This window comes from Ahaetulla prasina, chromosome 2 (genome assembly GCF_028640845.1).
Source record: "Ahaetulla prasina isolate Xishuangbanna chromosome 2, ASM2864084v1, whole genome shotgun sequence".
NCBI lineage: Eukaryota > Metazoa > Chordata > Lepidosauria > Squamata > Colubridae > Ahaetulla > Ahaetulla prasina.
In genome coordinates this window covers 167,309,556-167,328,670 of record NC_080540.1, presented here as the reverse complement: position 1 = coordinate 167,328,670, position 19,115 = coordinate 167,309,556, and the positions used below count along the sequence as shown (strand labels likewise).

The following is a 19,115-nucleotide window of genomic DNA, read 5'->3' as shown; positions in this document are numbered from 1 at the left end:
CCCAAACTGTTTTGTGTGGTTCACAGTAATTTGTAAGGTCACTGGGTCTCATTGTCCCAGTTATGAATGAAGAAGATCTAAATAAAAGCCGGGATAGCTCAGGCAGTAGAGAAGCCTGTTATTAGAACACAGAGCCTGCAATTACTGCAGGTTTGAGCCCGGCCCAAGGTTGACTCAGCCTTCCACCCTTTATAAGGTAGGTAAAATGAGGACCCAGATTGTTGGGGGGGCAATAAGTTGACTTTGTAAAAAAATATACAAATAGAATGAGACTATTGCCTTATACATTGTAAGCCGCCCTGAGTCTTCGGAGAAGGGCGGGGTATAAATGTAAACAAAAAATAAATAAATAAATATCCGAGGGGCCTTTGGTGCTCTCTGAGCTTGGTTGTTTTCTTGCTAGCACTGACAATGATGCCTAATTTGGATAATGAATTGTCTGCAAGAAAACAACCAAGCTCAGAGAGCACCAAAGACCATTTCATTTCAACCCTGAGTTACAAAAATTCTCCTTTATTGGAAAAAACAATATTTTCCCACACTCAAGATATTTTTCCTCTGTCCACAAAAGTAAGTGTCCGTTGGTCTGCTGTTCTAGTCTGCTAAATAATGAATCAATAAGGAGCTACATATTTCTCATTTTTAAATAAAAAGTCTAGCATGATTGATGTACACCTCATTCTCTTCAAAGTTTATATTATTTTGTATCATCATAATTGCTGCAATACTGTCCATGAACAAGAATAATTGTGTGCATACCCAAACATGCACATCACATAGGTCATTTGACCTACAAAAACCACACATCAGTTGACTCCTTTGTATTAGGCAATACAGGTCAAACAACAGCTGGTGTTTATGATCTTCTTTATTCTTTGGCCCTTAGAATCTCTTACTAATCCAGAGAAACAGAATTCTGTTGTTTTGAGAGCTTTTTCGGTGTGCTTATTCTTCTTAGAAGCGGGTGTGTTTGTATAAGAAAACAATACATTGCTGTTTGAGAAGTTGTGAAGATTACAGCTGGATCTACTCCCGAGTTTTTATCTTTGTTTTATACTTTTTTTCTTCTCTGGTTTCCTGATTATTGCTTTGTGAGTTAAAGGAGTCTAACTGGGGAATGAGAGGGACGCGGTGGCTCAGTGGCTGAGACCCTGAGTTTGTCAATCGAAAGGTCAGCAGTTCAGCGGTTTAAATCCCTAGTGCCTTGTAATGGAGTGAGCTCCCATTACTTGTCCCAGCTTCTGCCAACCTAGCAGTTTGAAAGCATGTAAAAACTGCAAGTAGAAAAATAGGGACCACCTTTGGTGGGAAGGTAACAGCATTCCGTGCGCCTTTGGTGTTTAGTCATGCCGACCACATGACCACGGAGACGTTTTCGGACAGCGCTGGCTCTTCGGCTTTAAAACGGAGATGATCACCCCCCCCCCCACCCAGAGTCAGGAATGACTAGCACATATGTGCGAGGGAAACCTTTACATTTAATTGGGGAATATATGGTTAAAAGTGGGGTGGGGGGAGGAAGCAATCCTCAAAAAGAGAACAAGGCCCTCATCCCCAGTATACAGTTAGAGGAAATTCCTGATTTTCTTTTTCCACTTTTCTCATTTGTGTTTGTTAGGAATAGTAAAGATTAAAAGATTATATAATATTATATATTAAAAAGATTAAATGTTCTTAACTTTGTCTCCATTTCTTTCCAGCACGGTGTATCAGCAAAGCTTGGGTATGCGATGGAGACAATGATTGTGAGGATAATTCTGATGAAGAGAATTGTGAGTCTTTGGTGTGCAAGCCACCTTCCCACACATGTGCCAATACAACATCTATCTGCCTCCCTCCTGAGAAACTGTGTGATGGAAACGATGACTGCGGGGACGGGTCTGATGAAGGGCGACTGTGTGGTAAGTGTCAGGCAAGGAACAAATTATTCGGTCTTATGTCAATGTTGTCCTTTTGCTAAATGATCTTTTCCAACCTACTGTTTTCTCAGAAATTTGGGAGAATAGCTCCCAGAATTCCTGGTGAATATAGCTCTAGACCAGTGATGGTTAACCTTTTTGGCACTGAGTGCTGAAACTGGAGCATGTGAGCACCGGAACCCGGAAGAGAGCAGCTGTTCAGTGCGCATGCACACGGCAGCCAGCTGCTCTTCTGGGTTCTGTCGCGCACATGCACCCTGGACAGCTGGCCTGGTGTGCATGTGCCCCGGTCAGCTGTTCTCTTACAGGTTCATCACGCGAGCACCGGAACCCGGAAGAGAGCAGCTGGCACCGGCACACATAACCATAGGTTTGCCATCACGGCTCTAGGCCCTTGCATGTTTTAAAGACTGTTGAGAAGTTAACCACCATTTTTCCTAAGATCAAGGCCTCTTGTTCATCTCTAGTGAAAAGGGATAGCCACAAAAATACATTACAGGAGATCTAAATATTGAATAGGCCTTGTTTGCTTGTTTATGTCTAATGTACGAGCATAAATAGATCCTGTTTTAATTCGGTTGAAGAAACAAGGCAAACACCATAGATAAAGCTAATATAGAGGCCTATAAATCTTGCTAGTAAACAGTGAGTGAATTGTTTGGATATTACTCAGTTTAATGAGTTAGAAAGTTCAAGACTGTTGCTCTCATTAGTCAAAATGAGGCCACTGATGCTGTGGATTGAGCAGTAGGAAACAACCTTTGGACCAGAGATTATTATCTAAACTCTTACTTACAAATGTGCAGTGGAAGATACTTATTCCATCCTCATGGTGGTAAATTTCAGGAGTCTTGCTTTTGTACATGGAATTCAAGAGACATCAGTTAATTCATTGGAGGACTGAGAAATTGGACCTTAAGATTCATTTGTGAATCTTAGTGAAGTGGTAGGGAGCTTGTTTGTGGTATTGAGCTTGCTTTTGGTGGGAAATGGTAGAGAACTTTTTAAGCAATTGTTTGTGGACAATTTGAGCAAGTAGCTTGAAGTTCTCCCCATTGTTTTCTGTGCTGTTTCTGCTCTCATCCAGATCTTTGCTCTCTGAGCAACGGGGGCTGCAGCCACAACTGTACAGTAGCACCAGGTGAGGGCATTGCCTGCTCATGTCCTCTAGGAATGGAGCTTGGTGCTGATAACAAGACCTGCCAGATCCAGAGCTACTGTGCCAAGCGTCTCAAGTGTAGCCAAAAGTGTGAGCAGTTCAAGTACAACGTGAAGTGCTCTTGCTATGAAGGGTGGATGCTGGAGTCCGATGGCGAGAGCTGCCGCAGTTTGGGTAAGTCCTCAGTGAGCTTTGTCTGCTTCAGAACAATGTGTTGGACTCATTGAAAGGTAGGGGCAGTGGATATCAGATTTTCAAAATCTACGAAGAAGTGAGCCTGCATTGTATATTAAGTTAGTAAATATAAATTAATTGGGATAACATTTCATCCATTAAATGACAAGCGTACTCTTAGCATCTTGGAAATGAAACCAATCTTGGCTTATATTTGTGTAAGCACATATATGAACATATCTGTTCATCAGAATCACACTTGACCTTTTTAGAAATATGTTTTTAAAAGAACATTCACCCACAAATTCTATAGTATCTAGAATCATCCATCTAAAGCAGGGGGTGTCAAACTCGCGGCATCACATCGTCATGTGACATATCGCGACTTTATCCCCCCCCCTTGACTAAATGGGGTGGGAGAGTATTCTGGCCAGTACTTCAGTCAGTTTGGACACAGAACTCTTTTCAGAGCTGAGGAGGAGGTACCGTCCTTTGCTTCCCTTCCTCAAAATACTCTCCTTCTGGCCACTAACTGCTAAGGATCTAGCTTTGGGCATCGGAAAGAAAATTTCCTCTTGACATTCTTTTTCCCACAGACTTACATAGAGGGTCTGAACAGGTGTTATAAGGAACCTTGGCTTTGTTCTGAAACACGTCACTTCTCATCATAGGTTGAGGAGTTGATTCTTGGGGGTATGTGGGGTGGATTCACTGTGATTCTTCTACTATTCTTGTGGGTTTAAAATGAATTGCTTGTGAAACTGTAGGCCAGAGATCAGCGGTGAAATCCCCCCTCCCCCTGGTTCTATCTGGCTTGCCGAACCGATAGTACCGGTGGCCGGAGGCTCCACCCACCCACCCGGACATCATTATGTCCCATTTTTTTAATATCTGTGCTTGCACAGAAGGTTCTGCGCATGCGCAGAAGAGGTGCGCACATGCTCCTGTTCCCGAACCAGTAGCGAAGGTAAGTGGATTTCACCGCTGTCAAGAGATGCTTTCACAAAAATATACTGTGTCTCCTGTATGATTCACTGAGACCTTATGGGGAATCATAGGACGGACTGAGAAGATTCGCTTTAATAAAGAACCGATTCAAAACCGAGCGGTGGACTGCATCCAGGATTTGGCTCAAACTGTAAAAAGTATCCTACGAAGAAAAGCTTTAGACAGGGACATCTTTAGGAGAAAAGGGCAGAGGACTACATGGAGCCCACTGAGGCTTTTTCTGCAGGATACCAATCCACAGACAACCCCCCACCCACCTGCATTCCATCCCTCTGGAAAAATAGCAAAGCCAAAACCGTAATGACGGATGGAGTTGTGGGCTAGGTCCCTTGAATCTGTTTTGTATGTGAGAAGAGTAGTAGGTCAGTCTAAGGTTCTTGCCTTTTTGGAAAAGTGAACGGGAAAGAGACTAAAAGTGGAGTTAGCAGGAGGGGAGGGGAAGTCCAGCTTGGTGTTTTCCGGCAGTCAAGAAACACAGCAGTGTTCCTGTCCTTTAGGGACTTGCCTCATTCTGCCATGTTGCCGCTGGCAGGCAGAAGAAAGACAGCTCTGTTCCCAGGACTCCAGGGAAGGCTGGAAGAGGGAGAATTTTAAAAAGATGCATGTTGTTCAGTTGCAGCATGGTATTCATTCCCTCTTGTATGAAAAAGGGGAGGCTCATGCCAGAGTTTTGGACCTTTGCCTGTGGGAATCGCCGTCCACAGATTACCTTGTGAGATGAATAAGCACTAGGATAATGAGCCCTTGTCCATATTTCAGGGATTGTCCTGAATATAACCACTGCCATAAATCATGATAAATTATTAATAATTTATCATGATTTATGGCAGTGGTTTTAATTAAAGCCCCAACCCTGACCGTCTCGGCAGAGCAGGGGATGAATAGAATTGGAAAGGCAAAACTGATGCTAAAAACTCAGAAGATTGAAAGCTGCTCTGTTCCAAATCTATTTTCAAGTAAAAGTGTTTGCTGCGGGAGGCGATGCTCTCAGGAGATGCTCCTGGGTTTAAAAGATCATGATAATATAATAGCAGCAGTGATCAACATTCCTCTTTCCATTTTTAGACCCGTTTAAGCCTTTCATCATCTTCTCCAATCGCCATGAGATCCGGCGTATTGATTTACACAAGGGAGATTACAGCGTCTTAGTGCCTGGCTTGAGAAACACCATTGCCTTGGACTTTCATCTGAATCAGAGCTCCCTCTATTGGACTGATGTGGTAGAAGACAAGATATACAGGGGGAAATTGCATGAGAATGGAGGTGAGTACAGAGTGGCTTTGGGCCAGTCACTCTCTCTTAGCCCTAGGAAGAAGACAATGGCAGACAATCTTCAAAAATATTACCACGAAAACTGCACGAAATTTTCCAGGCAGTCACCACAAAGACTGGATCAAAGGCACATACACATGCACTGCACACACATGTGACTGCTGTAGAATGATGCTTTTTTTCCTCCAAAACATTTTCTCCCCAGAAAGTTTATACTTTTAAAATATGATGTGCTCACAACCCATTCCAAAGCCCAGTTAGGCTTCCTTCACAACCTTGTATTCACAGATGGAACCACAATAAAGAAATGAATTGTGCATAGGTTTGTTTTGCTGTTATCAGCTGTTCAAACCTTGGTGGGAATAGAAATAGAAATACAAATAATATAATGAAATAACAGGGCCATTGGAGTTGATTAAACATTACTGAAGCTTTTTAGGGCTACTGTGCTTTTAAATAAAAGCTTTATTTGCTTCCTGTCTGGCACAGCTGATAAATTGCTTCTTTGTTGGCGGAGTTCTTTGTAGTTCATTATTTTAATTAAGGGTCTGTTTATTTTTACTTTAATTGCAAATGAAAATAAAGCTTTGGCGATATTTTTATTTAAAGGAAAAGAAGCTTGACGAAGGGGCAATTTTGACCGGAGCAGCAACAGAGGCTGCTTAAACCTTTTGTTATTGACAGTTTTGCAGTTTCAGATTCACCCATGTAATTCATGGGTGCGTTTGTCAAAAGATAATCACATATCTTTTTTTAAAAAAATGCTTTTGTAGAGAAAGTGTACATAGCCATCAAAAAGCATTTTCCCTGTGTTAGGGAGATAGCATCTTTTCTAGCAGGAAAGCTGAAATAAAGTGACAGTCTTGTAGGAGGTATCCCCTCCTTTGAGCATCTGTAGGGTTTGTTGGTAGAAAGTGGGCACATCTCACCTCACCTGAACTCTCAGTTCTGGATAATGGGGCTCTGTCTCTTAACGTGACTCATAGAGTGGAGGAAGAGAAGGAATAGCTATCTCTGAGAAAACAACAACAACAACTGAGCAATATCAATCTGTCCTTCATAGTTCAGACAAGCCAGGACTACTCATTTCCTCAATGAGTGCCTTAGTCCAGTCCGCAAACAATGAGTGCTTCTGCCCCTCAAGATAGGTAGGATAAATCTAATAATAATAATAATAATAATAATAATAATAATAATAACAACAACAACAACAACAACAACAACAACAACAACAACAACAACTCCCATCCAGTGGTGGGTTTCAAATTTTTTTTACTACCGGTTCTGTGGGCGTGGCTTGGTGGGTGTGTCAGGGGAAGGATACTGTAAAATATCCATTCCCACCCCACTCCAGGGGAAGGATACTGCAAAATCCCCATTTCCTCCCGATCAGCTGGGACTTGGGAGGCAGAGAATAGATGGGGGCGGGTCCAGTCAGAATTTTTACTACCAGTTCTCCGAACTACTCAAAATTTCTGCTACCAGTTCTCCAGAATTGGTCAGAACCTGCTGAAACCCACCTCTGCTCCCATCCCACTACAGGTAGTTCTTGACTTACAATAGTTCATTTAGTGACCACTTGAAGTTACAACGGCACAGAAAAAAATAATTTATGATCATTTTTCACACTTACAACTGTTGCAGCATCGCAGCATTACACAATCAAAATTCAGGCGCTTGGCTACTGATTCATTTATGATGGTTGAAATATCCCGGGGTCATATAATCAACCTTTTGCGACCTTTTGATGAGCAAAGTCAATGGGGAAGCTAGATTCACTTAACAACTGTGGCAAGAAAGGTGGTAACATGGGGAAAATTCAGTTAACAACTGTCTTGCTTAGTGACATAAATTTTGGGCTCAATCGTGGTCATAAATTGAGGATTAGCAGTATTTGTTGAACTAAAAGCACTTTTCTTTTCTGGTTGGCTATGAGGAGGAATGTGTTGGCTCAGTGGCTAAGACATTGAGCTTCTCAATAGAAAGGTCGGCGGTTCAGCGGTTCAAATCCCTAGTGCCACGTAATGGGGTGAGCTCCCGCTACTTGTCCCTGCTTCTGCCAACCTAACAGTTCGAAAGCACATAAAAAATGCAAGTAGAAAAACAGGGACCACCTTTGGTGGGAAGATTACAGCGTTCCGTGCACTTTTGGCATTTAGTCATGCCGGCCACATGACCACGGAGACGTCTTTGGACAGCACTGGCTCTTCGGCTTTGAAACGGAGATGAGCACCACCCCCTAGAGTCGGGAACGACTAGTACATATGTGCGAGGGGATCTTTACCTTTACCTTTATGAGGAGGAATGCAAAGAAGGACAGGTCGTAAGTCGAGAACTATCTGTACTTCTGTCAGTTTGTCTCAGTTTTATTTTGCGGTTTATTTACAACCATTTGGCAGAGATGCCGTTCAGCATTTTATTTTGGATTTTGAAATCCCTGTCCCTGTTTCTTTTAAAAATTGAGATCAATTCAGGAAGGTAACATTATGAGTAACAGAAGTGTTGAGCCACTCAGTACTCTGCATAGTAGCCATCCATTGGGAAAGTGATGAGAAACACAAACTTGCTTTATGGCTGACATAAAGTCTAGGACTCATTGCTTCACTAAATTTAGATAAAGTGATAAAGGGGAATGAAACTTTGCTTTGCGGCTGTACCCAGATATTGCTGGGTACAACTTGGCTTGGAAATGAGGGATAAAAATTTGTTCTGACTGACATAGGAGCTGGCCAATCAGCATTGTGCACCTATAGCTTCTGCTTAAGTATGATTAAAAAAAAAATCTTGAACTTAGTTCTGGGGAAAACGCTGGACCTTTGCCACATTTGTGGTCAGTGTGCTTCCACTGAGAGAGCTCGCCCGTCCATTAAGTAAGCTGTGGTATTGGAAATCAAATCCCAAACGGTCACATTATTAAACAATTGCCAGCTTCTTGCATTATAATAAGCTCTTTTTGCTGGTTCTGGAAGAGTAAATAAATAGATAGATAGCAGACTGAGCCCCAGTGATGATGAACAAATGCTCCTGGGGGTGATTAGATTAGCATTTCTAATCTGTGCGTAGTAATTGAAAGCCTGTTAACTCAAAGCACAGCAGGTCTTCAGTTTCAATCCATGAGACTTGCCCTCAAATAAAGCAGACACGTGTGGCCAACCATATGGCAGCTACAGGATATCCTCCTCACTTGGATTCTTGGGAATGAAGGACCTTACAAATTTTATCTTTAAAATTCTTTGAAGTAATTATTGTAATCACCACCGCAAAACCTTGTTTAACCAACGTCTCAAAGAGTTATAATAATCGCTTTTTAAAATTCCCTAGGATACATTTCTTTCTGCTGACAGGAAAATGTGGGGGTGCTAGTGACTCTGTCCATCACTGCCTTTGTCATAATTTCTGCAGTGCTGAACTATCCCTGGATTAATTACACTGGCCCTTTATTGTAAACCCTAAATAGTTCATAGGTGTGAATCTGGATCTTTAATGAATATTTTAGTGAAGATGTTTTTGTGTTTAGAAAACATCAAAGGAATCATTCTCTTCTTTTCTGAGTAGCTTTCTTTTAAGTACTTCAGTACAGGCAATCCTTGGTTAATGACAATTCATTCAGCAACTATTTGAAATTACAAAGGCGCTAAAGGAGGAGACTTGGCTGGCCCATAAGGTTGTGGCTCTCACAGCAGCCACATGATCATAATTCAGGTGTTCAGCAACCGACTCACAATTATAACAGTTGCAGTGTCCCACAGTCCCACCATTGTGATTTGTGACCTTCACTGCCAGCTTCCAACAAGCAGAGCCAATGAGGAAGCCAACAGGAGACCACAAACAGCAATCATATGAAATCACACTTTATAGCCATAGAAGGCATTGCCGTCATAAATGGGTATAAGTCACATGATGTCAAGCTTTATATCCACGGCACTTAGTGATGGAGTTCCCAGTCCCAGTTACTAACATTAATTGAAGACTACCTGTAAATCGGTCTATAAGCCTTTCAGGAAAAGCTGAAATGTGAAAAGAGCTTGAGATACCTTCAAAATAAACCAGTCTGTCCTTCTCTTTCTGCATTTCTACCATCAGAAATAGCAGTGTTCAATCCCTGTTAAATGATACCTTCTTTCTTTTAAATGTTGATCATTATGTTAGAGTTAATTAGCATTCCCAGCGCTTCCCTAAATGGTAATTACAGCCTAGCAACTGTTTCAGCAAAGGACAGGGCCTAACCTGATTAGTGCCTTAACAGAGCTGGTGATGGGGCACTGGGTGATCAAGGGATTGCAGAATATTAGGATGAATTTTAGTATGTTCCCATTAAAGGATTTTCTGTTCCTTCTCCCTATTCATCTAGCTATGGATTTTTAGAAGAAGACAGTCTTCTTTAGAAGAAGATTTGAAGTCACTTGGGTCACTCAGACTTTGATTGTTGTGAGAAAAAAAAATCCCACCCCTTGCTCTCAATGAAGCCATTTAAAATTGAAATTAGTTTTCCACACATCTTTATTTTATTACCTAAAACTAGGAATCCTTTGACTTGTCCAGAGATTAAAGTTATAAATGAGGCTAGAAATGAGATTTTACCATATTAGGATTGGGACAAATTTGCAAGAGGGCGCTTGATTTCTGTACATTTTTAATTTTAATTCTTAACTGTTAAGTATAGCCAAAATTTATGAGGTGTGGTATGTAACTATAGCCTATATCTAAATAAAAGATAGCAGATGCCTTGGAGGAATTCCTATGGAAAGAAAAGACAATGGAAAGAAAAGACAACATGCTGGAAATGACTGAGCTAATTCTCCTGTAGGTTCTTTGGAATGAATTCAGCTACATGTATTCTGCTTTAATAACTCCAGCAATTTAGCAAAAGCATGGTTTCTTTCTCAGAATGGATTACATTTACATGTCACAATAAATTTACTAATCTGTAAAGTGGCTATAATCTCTCCATTGCTCGTATATTGTGAGATCTCCTTGAAGAAGGCACTGAATCCTAGATCATCTTTCCTCAACTTGAGTAACATTAAGATGTGTGGGCCTGAATTCTGAGAATTCTTCAGCCCATTTAGTCACTGGTGAGAATTCTAGGAATGGGAGACCATATAAATAAGAGTGCACTCAAGATAGGGAATGCTATCTTAGATAATTAGTATCCATTCTTCAGACTGTCTGATCTAAGATCCAATAGAGAATAGCAGCAATTCTCTTTCAGACTTTTCTGGAATCAGATTGATTATTTAGACGTGTGAATTGTAGATACCTTCAAGCTGAATAGCTTGATAATGTGGTAGGCCATGAATTAAATGCGTGACAGTGTTTCTAGTGGTTCTAGAAACATTTTTCTTGAAATGTTATTACAGAACTTGGAAGCACCTTTACCCATTTTTTAATTGAGAGAGAAGATCTTGGGGAAGTTAGAGCACAGAAAAGAATTTTAAGATGCTTTCAGCATGAAAGTGAAGCTTGTCTGGATAATATGAACAATTACTGATAGCTTCTATCCCAACTATTTTCTTTACAGCCCTAACCAGCTTTGAGGTGGTGATACAATATGGGCTAGCTACTCCTGAAGGACTTGCTGTGGACTGGATTGCTGGCAACATCTACTGGGTGGAGAGCAACCTGGACCAAATTGAAGTGGCTAAGCTAGACGGAACAATGAGGAGCACCTTATTGGCTGGGGATATTGAGCATCCTCGTGCCATCGCCCTAGATCCACGATGCGGGTATGACTCTGAATGTAGGGGATGAAGAAATCTATGAGCAGGAAATGATTTAAAAACACAGTGAAAGGTTGGGTATCACAATAACTTGCCCATGTGGATTTTGGTGAAATATGTTAATCTTCTAATCCATTAGCAAACCTCAACCTGCATGTAGCATTTGCATGGGAGGAGGCAGTTAACCAAATATTCACCAACTATTTGTATCCTTAGGAGGGGGCTGGGTTTATTCTGGGATTAGATCCAAATGGGGCAAAACCATAGAATGCTAGTCATGGTCGCTGAATTTAGCATCAAGAACGCCTGGTGTTTTGTTTATAAGCAAGCTTCTATCTGCTACTAGAAAGATGTCCTGGTATTTATTATTTATGTAGTATCCTATAGAATTTTAAAAGCAAATAGGTGTTTAGGTTCCTTTTAAAGGGTATGTCTGCATATTCGTCATCTGCAGAAATAGAATTAGATCCTCTAATTTTGATAGAAATTCCAGCTTTCTTAAAAATATTACCAACGTAGAAGGATACTCTTTATTCCGCTCTAACCCTTTCATAAGAGGTAGATGGGATTGAACATAAGCAGACTATTGAAGAGGACGGGAATATTTTCACATCACTTTAAAGAAAAATGAAGGAAATTGTGCCATGCAGCACTGTGCACACAGACTTTCTGAACTCTGTAGAAATGAAGCATTGCTTTTAAAAACATAGTCTTATAGGATTTGCCTGCATTCGCATTCAACAGCTATGGAGTGTTGCAGAGAGGATTGATATCAAATCACTGTTTAGTGTTTCAAAGAGTGAATGATCGACAGTGAATATTGCAGTGTTACAGAGACTACTTAAACCAGGAGTCTCCAACCTTGGCAACTTTAAGCCTGAGGACTTCAACTCCCAGAATTCCCCAGCCAGCTTTGCTGGCTGGGGAATTCTGGGAGTTGAAGTCCTCCAGGCTTAAAGTTGCCAACGTTGGAAACCCCTGATTTAAAGTATTTTCCTGTGGCTGAAGAGGCATCTTTTTGTTTTGACTCTGTGTGTGCCCATTTTTCCCCCCCAGGATTCTCTTCTGGACAGACTGGGATGCCAGCCTGCCTCGCATTGAGGCAGCTTCCATGAGCGGCCAAGGTCGACGTGTCATTCACAAGGAAACCGGCTCAGGCGGCTGGCCAAATGGGCTCACAGTGGACTACCTGGAAAAGCGTATACTGTGGATTGATGCCAGGTGTGGAGCAGCCAGACACCAAATATTCAGGGGTTGAGATTCAGGGTAGAAATTAGTCAATTCTGGGTGAAGGGTTGGGGAGGGATTTTTATTGAGAAGCCAATCCAGAGCCTCTTAAAATGTCCACATCTTCCCCTTTATAAGAATCTGGGTTTGGTATTTTTATTTCCACTGACGACTGGCACTTCAAAATCTTGCTGCTTGTGCTACTTCTTCTTCCTTCCTTCTTTTATTAGCCTCAGGGATAATTTTACTTAATGAAAGATCACATATTTGTACCCTATGACTATCATTAAGTATTGTACCTTAGAATCCTTAAGGAACATATCTTTTCTTTTATGTACACTGAGAGCATATGCACCAAAGACAAATTCCTTGGGTGTCCAATCACACTTGGCCAATAAAAAAATCTCTTCTCTTCTCTTCTCTTCTCTTCTCTTCTCTTCTCTTCTCTTCTCTTCTCTTCTCTTCTCTTCTCTTCTCTTCCCTTCCCTTCCCTTCCCTTCCCTTCCATTCCATTCCATTCCATTCCATTCCATTCCATATTGAATGTAATAATGCCAGTGTAATGTAGACTACCATAACTGCTATTGGGAATGGTTATCTTTGTCCAAGATATGTTTCCACCTGCCAGAAAACATTGAAAATCTGGAAGCATTTTTTTCCTGCTCTGCTATAAAGATTCTCTGTCTGTTGGGAGTAATTCTACCTCAGTTTCACTTTGCAGAGCTATTATTTAATTGAGGAGAAACAGAAGAGAGTCTCCTATTTTGCTGTAATATCCCATTGAGTCTTTCATCCTGAGAAGGCTGTAAGAACACAATAACGTCCTCTTTTCTGTCTCTCATAGTAACGATACGCATAATTACTATAGTTACTATATTAATGTAATAAAACCTTAGTAAGTAAGACATTATTTGGCTAGCATATTAAATGCATTTTTTTTTGCTGTAGATTAGAGACTAATAAACAAATCACTCTGTTTTATAATAAACTTGGCATGCAAGGGCAACATAAAATAGGTACTTTGGCTTAATTTCCTAGAGCGATGTATTTCATGCTGAATTGCTTTCTGAAAAGAAAAGCCTTTGATCCCGTTGTATTTTTCCATTTCTTTCTCCCTCCCTCCGTCCTTCGTCTTTCTTTGTTTCTCATGTCTTACTTGCAGCTTCTTTGCATAGCCATCTTTCATTATTTTATTTTATTTATTTGATTCGTCAGACAAAAATTACGCATTCGAACAAAGAAAATAAGAAAATGATCTTGTTTGTACCAGTTCTACTTTGCACTCACGTGTTCCCACGCAGCTCTTGAACTCGTGTCTCTTGCTTCTCATCTCCCCTTTTTACTGCTTCTGGGTATCTTCATGTTGATTTGTGATCTTCTTTCCCCAGGTCGGATGCCATCTATTCTGCCCTCTATGACGGCACCGGCCACATTGAAGTGCTGCGAGGGCATGAGTATCTGTCACATCCCTTTGCTGTCACCTTGTACGGTGGCGAGGTATACTGGACTGACTGGCGCACGAATACCTTGGCCAAGGCTAACAAGTGGACAGGCCACAACGTCACAGTCGTGCAGCGAACCAACACACAGCCCTTTGATTTACAGGTCTATCACCCCTCTCGCCAGCCTGTAGGTGAGCCATGATGAGGGAAAGAGGGCAGTGGGGGAATGACATCAGGTTTCAGTCTATGAAGTCAACATGGGCACCAGAAGTTTGTCACAATTGCCACAGCTACCTACTGCTGTGTTCAAGGTAGAAACGCCTAGCCCCAGAGACTTTGCATTTAATGGCTACAGGAAGAAACAGTGACTTCCACTGATGTGTAAGTGATGTGGCCAATGGAAGCTAGTTGGATAAAACTAGATTGACTATATCTAAGAGTGTTTTTTTCCCTTTAATTGGTGCCATTCCTTTCTTTTCTTGGTGATGATAGTCCAGGGGTGAAATCTACTTACCTTCCCTACTGATTCGGAAGTGCACACGCCGTGCGGACCCTCTGCGCATGCGCAAACTCTTCTGCGCATGTGCAAAGGGTAAAAAACAGGTTACTTCCTGTTTAAAACCAGGAAGTAATGACAACGAGGTGGGTGGGCAGAGCCTCATGCTGACATCGTTACCGGTTCTCTGAACTACCCGCCGCCATCGCTACTGGTTCAGCCGAACTGATCCGAACCGGTAGCATTTCACCCCTGTGATAGTCCCAAAAATGCTTTCTCCAAAAGGTAGCTGGATATTCTTTTTTTTTTAAAAAAACACAACATTTTGATTGTCATCCAGAAATGTTTTCAAAGAAAACAACAAGAAAGTCCAGTTGTGTTTTGGAAAAAAGCACCTGTGGGACAACCATGGCCTGGATGATTGAGAATCTCCACCAACAGTTGGAGATAGTAGGAATTTTACAAGAGTCTCTGCCAATGAGTATGGTCTCTCCCAGCCATCTATTTGCCAATTTTTGGTATTATATCTTTCAGTAAGATGAGAGAAGCAGTTACAGGTGAATTAATTATTTGATCATGGAAGCAGAGACTAAACCAATTCTCCTTTTTATTCCCCAGTCTCCTATTAAAGGCACTGGATTTAATCACACTGTTCTGGGACAGTACTATCTTGGATCCATTGCCATGTAGAGCTTATTTTTGAGAAACCAGTGTCTATACCCATGTCTTTACCTGTTTGTATCAGTTTCTAACAGACTGACTTTCCATAGTATGTTTAGTCATAATCAAGACTGGTGTGCTGCAAGAACCTCTAAATTATGAGGCGAGGGAGGAGCGGTTTTAAACTAAAACAATCCCTTCTCTGATAAATTGGAGAGGCCATTCTCATTCAAGTATGGCATAGTAGATAATGATCTCCTTAGATGGTGGTAACATGCATATATCAGATATTTTGTGCACTTAATCCAGGTCACTTAAAATCCTGGAAATTTCTGTCAGCTAACTTGCCTAAATTTGGGGGGGGGAAATTATTCCAACAGTGATATTATTTTACTTGGAATGGATAGATGGATAGAGAGGTACGTACATACATACATACTCACTCCAAGGACTTACATACCAACTTACGTTCTGATGTTGATAGAAAAATAACAATTACCTTAAAAAGACAAGGAACTAATGAATATACAATAATTATATCTGTGTATTAAAGCTTCACTATGTTTTACTATTAAAAATGAGATAGATACGCATACATGATATGAAATGCTTGCACTTACTCTATTTTTTGATAATTTGGAAATCCTCAGTAGACTGTAGGATTGGCTTTTCCCTTGGTTTGTCTCTTACATTTTCTTTCTTCAAACTTGCACTTTTCAAGGCTATAGGGTAGGGCTCTCCAGACTTGGAGAGTTCAACTCCCAGAATTCCTCAGCCACCCATGAAGTCCATAAATCTTAAAGTTGCTAAATTTGGAGACGCTTGCTCTAGGGAAAGCAAAAGTACAACCCTACAATGCTGGGCAATCCAGAAGTCCAGTGGCCTTTTTCCCTTGGGCTATATATGTCATATGTGCCCTGACCACCCCCACACAGAGCTATGCATTCTGCTTTCTTTAGAGCAAAGTTGTGAGGAATGTAATCTTATAACCTTTTTGTTCTTCTAGCTCCCAATCCTTGTGAGGCCAATGGAGGAAAAGGCCACTGTTCCCACCTCTGCCTCATCAACTACAATGGCACTTATTCCTGTGCCTGCCCCCACCTGATGAAGCTGGATAAGGACAATGCCACCTGCTATGGTAAAGGGAGTGAATGGGATCCAGGGTAAATCGGGAGCTTCTCCTGCAAAGATAGATAATTTGAGATTATAATTGTGCTTTATCGCTTCCTGTCCCTATCTTTCCCATTTATTTTAGCTATTGATACTTCCCAGGCTATTGTTCAGAATGGTTTACAGATCTTTAGCGAATGAGAGTAAAAAGCACGGGAATGTTTAAATGTATAGCCATGTCTTCACCCTCTTATATTAGTTTCTAAAAGACTGACTTTCCATAGTATGTTTAGTCATAAGCAAAACTTGTGTGTTGCAACAAAACATCTAAATTACAAGGCTAGGGAGGGGCAGTTTTAAATTAAAGTAAACCCTTCTCTTATAAATTGCATAACTGAAGCCCCAAAACAGGGGTTATCCGTTCAAACTTAATTTTTTTACTGCTTTATTTATTCAATTTGCTAAATATTTAGAAATAATTTAGTTGAGAAAAAAAAAATTAAACTCGCCCTCAGTCTAAACTTTGGAAACTTTTATACACATATCTACATGCTCCCAATGTAAGTGAGCAGTAACACTGCAAATGGCCCTACAGGTATCCCTCGATGTACAACCCCTCATTTAGTGACCATTCAGAGTTACAACGGCAGTAAAAAAAGTAACAAGTCCATTTTTCACACTTGCAATCATTGCAGCATCCCCATGGTCACGTGATCGAAATTCAGGCATTTGGCAACTGGCATGTATTTATGACGGTCATAACATCCCAAGGTCATGTGATCACCATTTGTAATCTTCCCAGCCAGCTTCAATGGGGGAAGCCAAATTTGCATGGTTCACTTAATGATGGTGATTCACTTAACAACTGTGGCCAAAAAGGTCATAAAATGGCAAAAACTCACTTAACAACTGCCTTGCTTAGTAACTGAAATTTTGCACTCAGTTGTGGTTGTAAGTCAAGGACTACCTGTTTTGAGAAACACAATTTATGGAGTTTGAGTATTGCTGCGTTTACTTCTCTCCATTCCATATCCACTGCTGCCTGCTTGATTGGGTAGAATGGGTCGGGGTGCAGGTCTGGGGAAGGAATGATCAGAAATACAGCATCATGAAGCTTGCCAGTACACTATGGCAAAGTAAATAAGGCAAAACTCACTTACCAGATGTCTCACTTAACAACAGAAATTGTGGGCTCCATTGAGGTCGTAAGTGGAGGACTACCCATATTTGTCTGCTACTAAATCTACCATTAGGAAGATTAGTCTGAAGATGGATTTCTGATTTAAGAGTATTGTGACAAATGCAGCCAATAATCTATAATAATCATAAATAGGTAGAAGTAATTAAAATGGAGCAACAGGATTTGCTCCAAATCATGATAGTGAAAGACTTATGGGATACAGTGACATTTTGTACCTCTAGTTAGAAATTACATAATATATGAGAACTTCTGCGAACCTGAACTGCTGAATAAATACACTAATAAGAATATCTCCTGTGAAACAAATATAAATTGAATACATACCTGTTAATACATCTATGCCATTAATGAATAACCTATTTAATCTTGCAGGTTTTGGAAAGTCTATATACTTGCAGAGTCCTAATGATACTGAGTTTCCATCACCTGGTCTTGCCTTTTCTCCCCATCTCCAGAATTTAAGAAGTTCTTACTTTATGCGCGCCAGATGGAAATCCGAGGTGTGGACATAGACAACCCATATTACAATTACATTAACTCCTTCACTGTGCCTGACATTGACAATGTGACTGTGGTTGACTATGATGCTCTGGAACAACGTATCTACTGGTCAGATGTCCGCACACAAACCATCAAGCGGGCATTCATCAATGGAACTGGCGTTGAAACGGTTGTTTCTGCAGGTGCGAATTACTTACGTTGTCCTCTCTTCCAAAGCTTCCCAACATTTGTGTTGCTTTTTGACTTGGCTGTTGTTAAATTACATTTGAATATTTGGTGGACAGCTTTTTAAAAGGCATTTGAATATTTTAACTTTTTACATTTTATTTTAATTAAGTCTAACGCCAGGCACAGGAGCATTCACTGAGTTGAAAGCACAGAAGAGTTTAATTATTGCTCCTTATACACAAGAATTTGCTCAAATAACGGTCAGAGCTAAATTGGCACTAGATAAAGGTCAAAGGAAATTCAGGTGGCTGACTTAGGTCTCTTGTGGGAGCTCAAAAATTCCAAACTGATGACATATTTAACCCCACCCTCAGGCTCAGCCTGCAGGAATGCCACACCTATATTCCTTGTGGTTTCTTATCATTATTCTACATCAGGAATTAACTACTTTTGCAATCAACAGTTATCATTGTGGGGTTCATTGAGGCTATGTAAATAACAACATATCTCGCAAAACTCCCATCCTTTTTCAGTTTTTTCCTTCTTTGAATTATGGGAGTAAGTTGATAATATGGCCCCCTCTAACTTTCTTTGTATCTTTCTGGATTTCACATCTATTCCTATTTATGTATTTGATTTATATATCATATATAGCGATATATGACTTCGGGCATCTTATAGCAGTTAAAGAAATACATTGTCTATTACTTTGCAGATTTACCCAATGCTCATGGCTTGGCTGTGGATTGGGTCTCTAGGAACCTTTTCTGGACGAGCTATGATGCCAACAAGAAACAGATTAATGTTGCCCGGCTAGATGGCTCCTTTAAGAATGCTGTGATTCAGGGACTGGACAAACCTCATTGTTTGGTGGTTCACCCTCTCAAAGGGTAAGTCTGAGTCAACCAAGAATGCTGACAAAATTAAACAATAGGTTGGAGTTTCTGAGAAACAGACTGAAACACTTTCCCTTTCGTTTTTAAATTAACAACATTTTAGTATTATTTCTGAATGTATTGCCTACATGTTATTTAAACAAGCTCCATGAATTGAGGTTC

The 19,115-nt window shown here is 40.7% G+C and overlaps 1 protein-coding gene across 4 annotated transcripts in view; it reads left to right on the top strand.

Annotated features, from left to right (window-relative positions):
- The window catches only part of LRP1 (LDL receptor related protein 1), a 385,724-nt gene that overhangs the window by 260,214 nt on the left and 106,395 nt on the right, over nucleotides 1-19,115 (top strand). For all 4 annotated transcript variants that reach the window (XM_058173442.1, XM_058173441.1, XM_058173440.1 and 1 more), the window contains 9 exons: nucleotides 1,701-1,901; nucleotides 3,007-3,252; nucleotides 5,326-5,523; nucleotides 11,054-11,258; nucleotides 12,309-12,473; nucleotides 13,868-14,112; nucleotides 16,084-16,215; nucleotides 17,844-18,071; nucleotides 18,773-18,947. In XM_058173442.1, coding sequence (XP_058029425.1) covers nucleotides 1,701-1,901; nucleotides 3,007-3,252; nucleotides 5,326-5,523; nucleotides 11,054-11,258; nucleotides 12,309-12,473; nucleotides 13,868-14,112; nucleotides 16,084-16,215; nucleotides 17,844-18,071; nucleotides 18,773-18,947 — 1,795 coding nt within the window. The remainder of the gene's footprint in view (nucleotides 1-1,700; nucleotides 1,902-3,006; nucleotides 3,253-5,325; nucleotides 5,524-11,053; nucleotides 11,259-12,308; nucleotides 12,474-13,867; nucleotides 14,113-16,083; nucleotides 16,216-17,843; nucleotides 18,072-18,772; nucleotides 18,948-19,115) is intronic.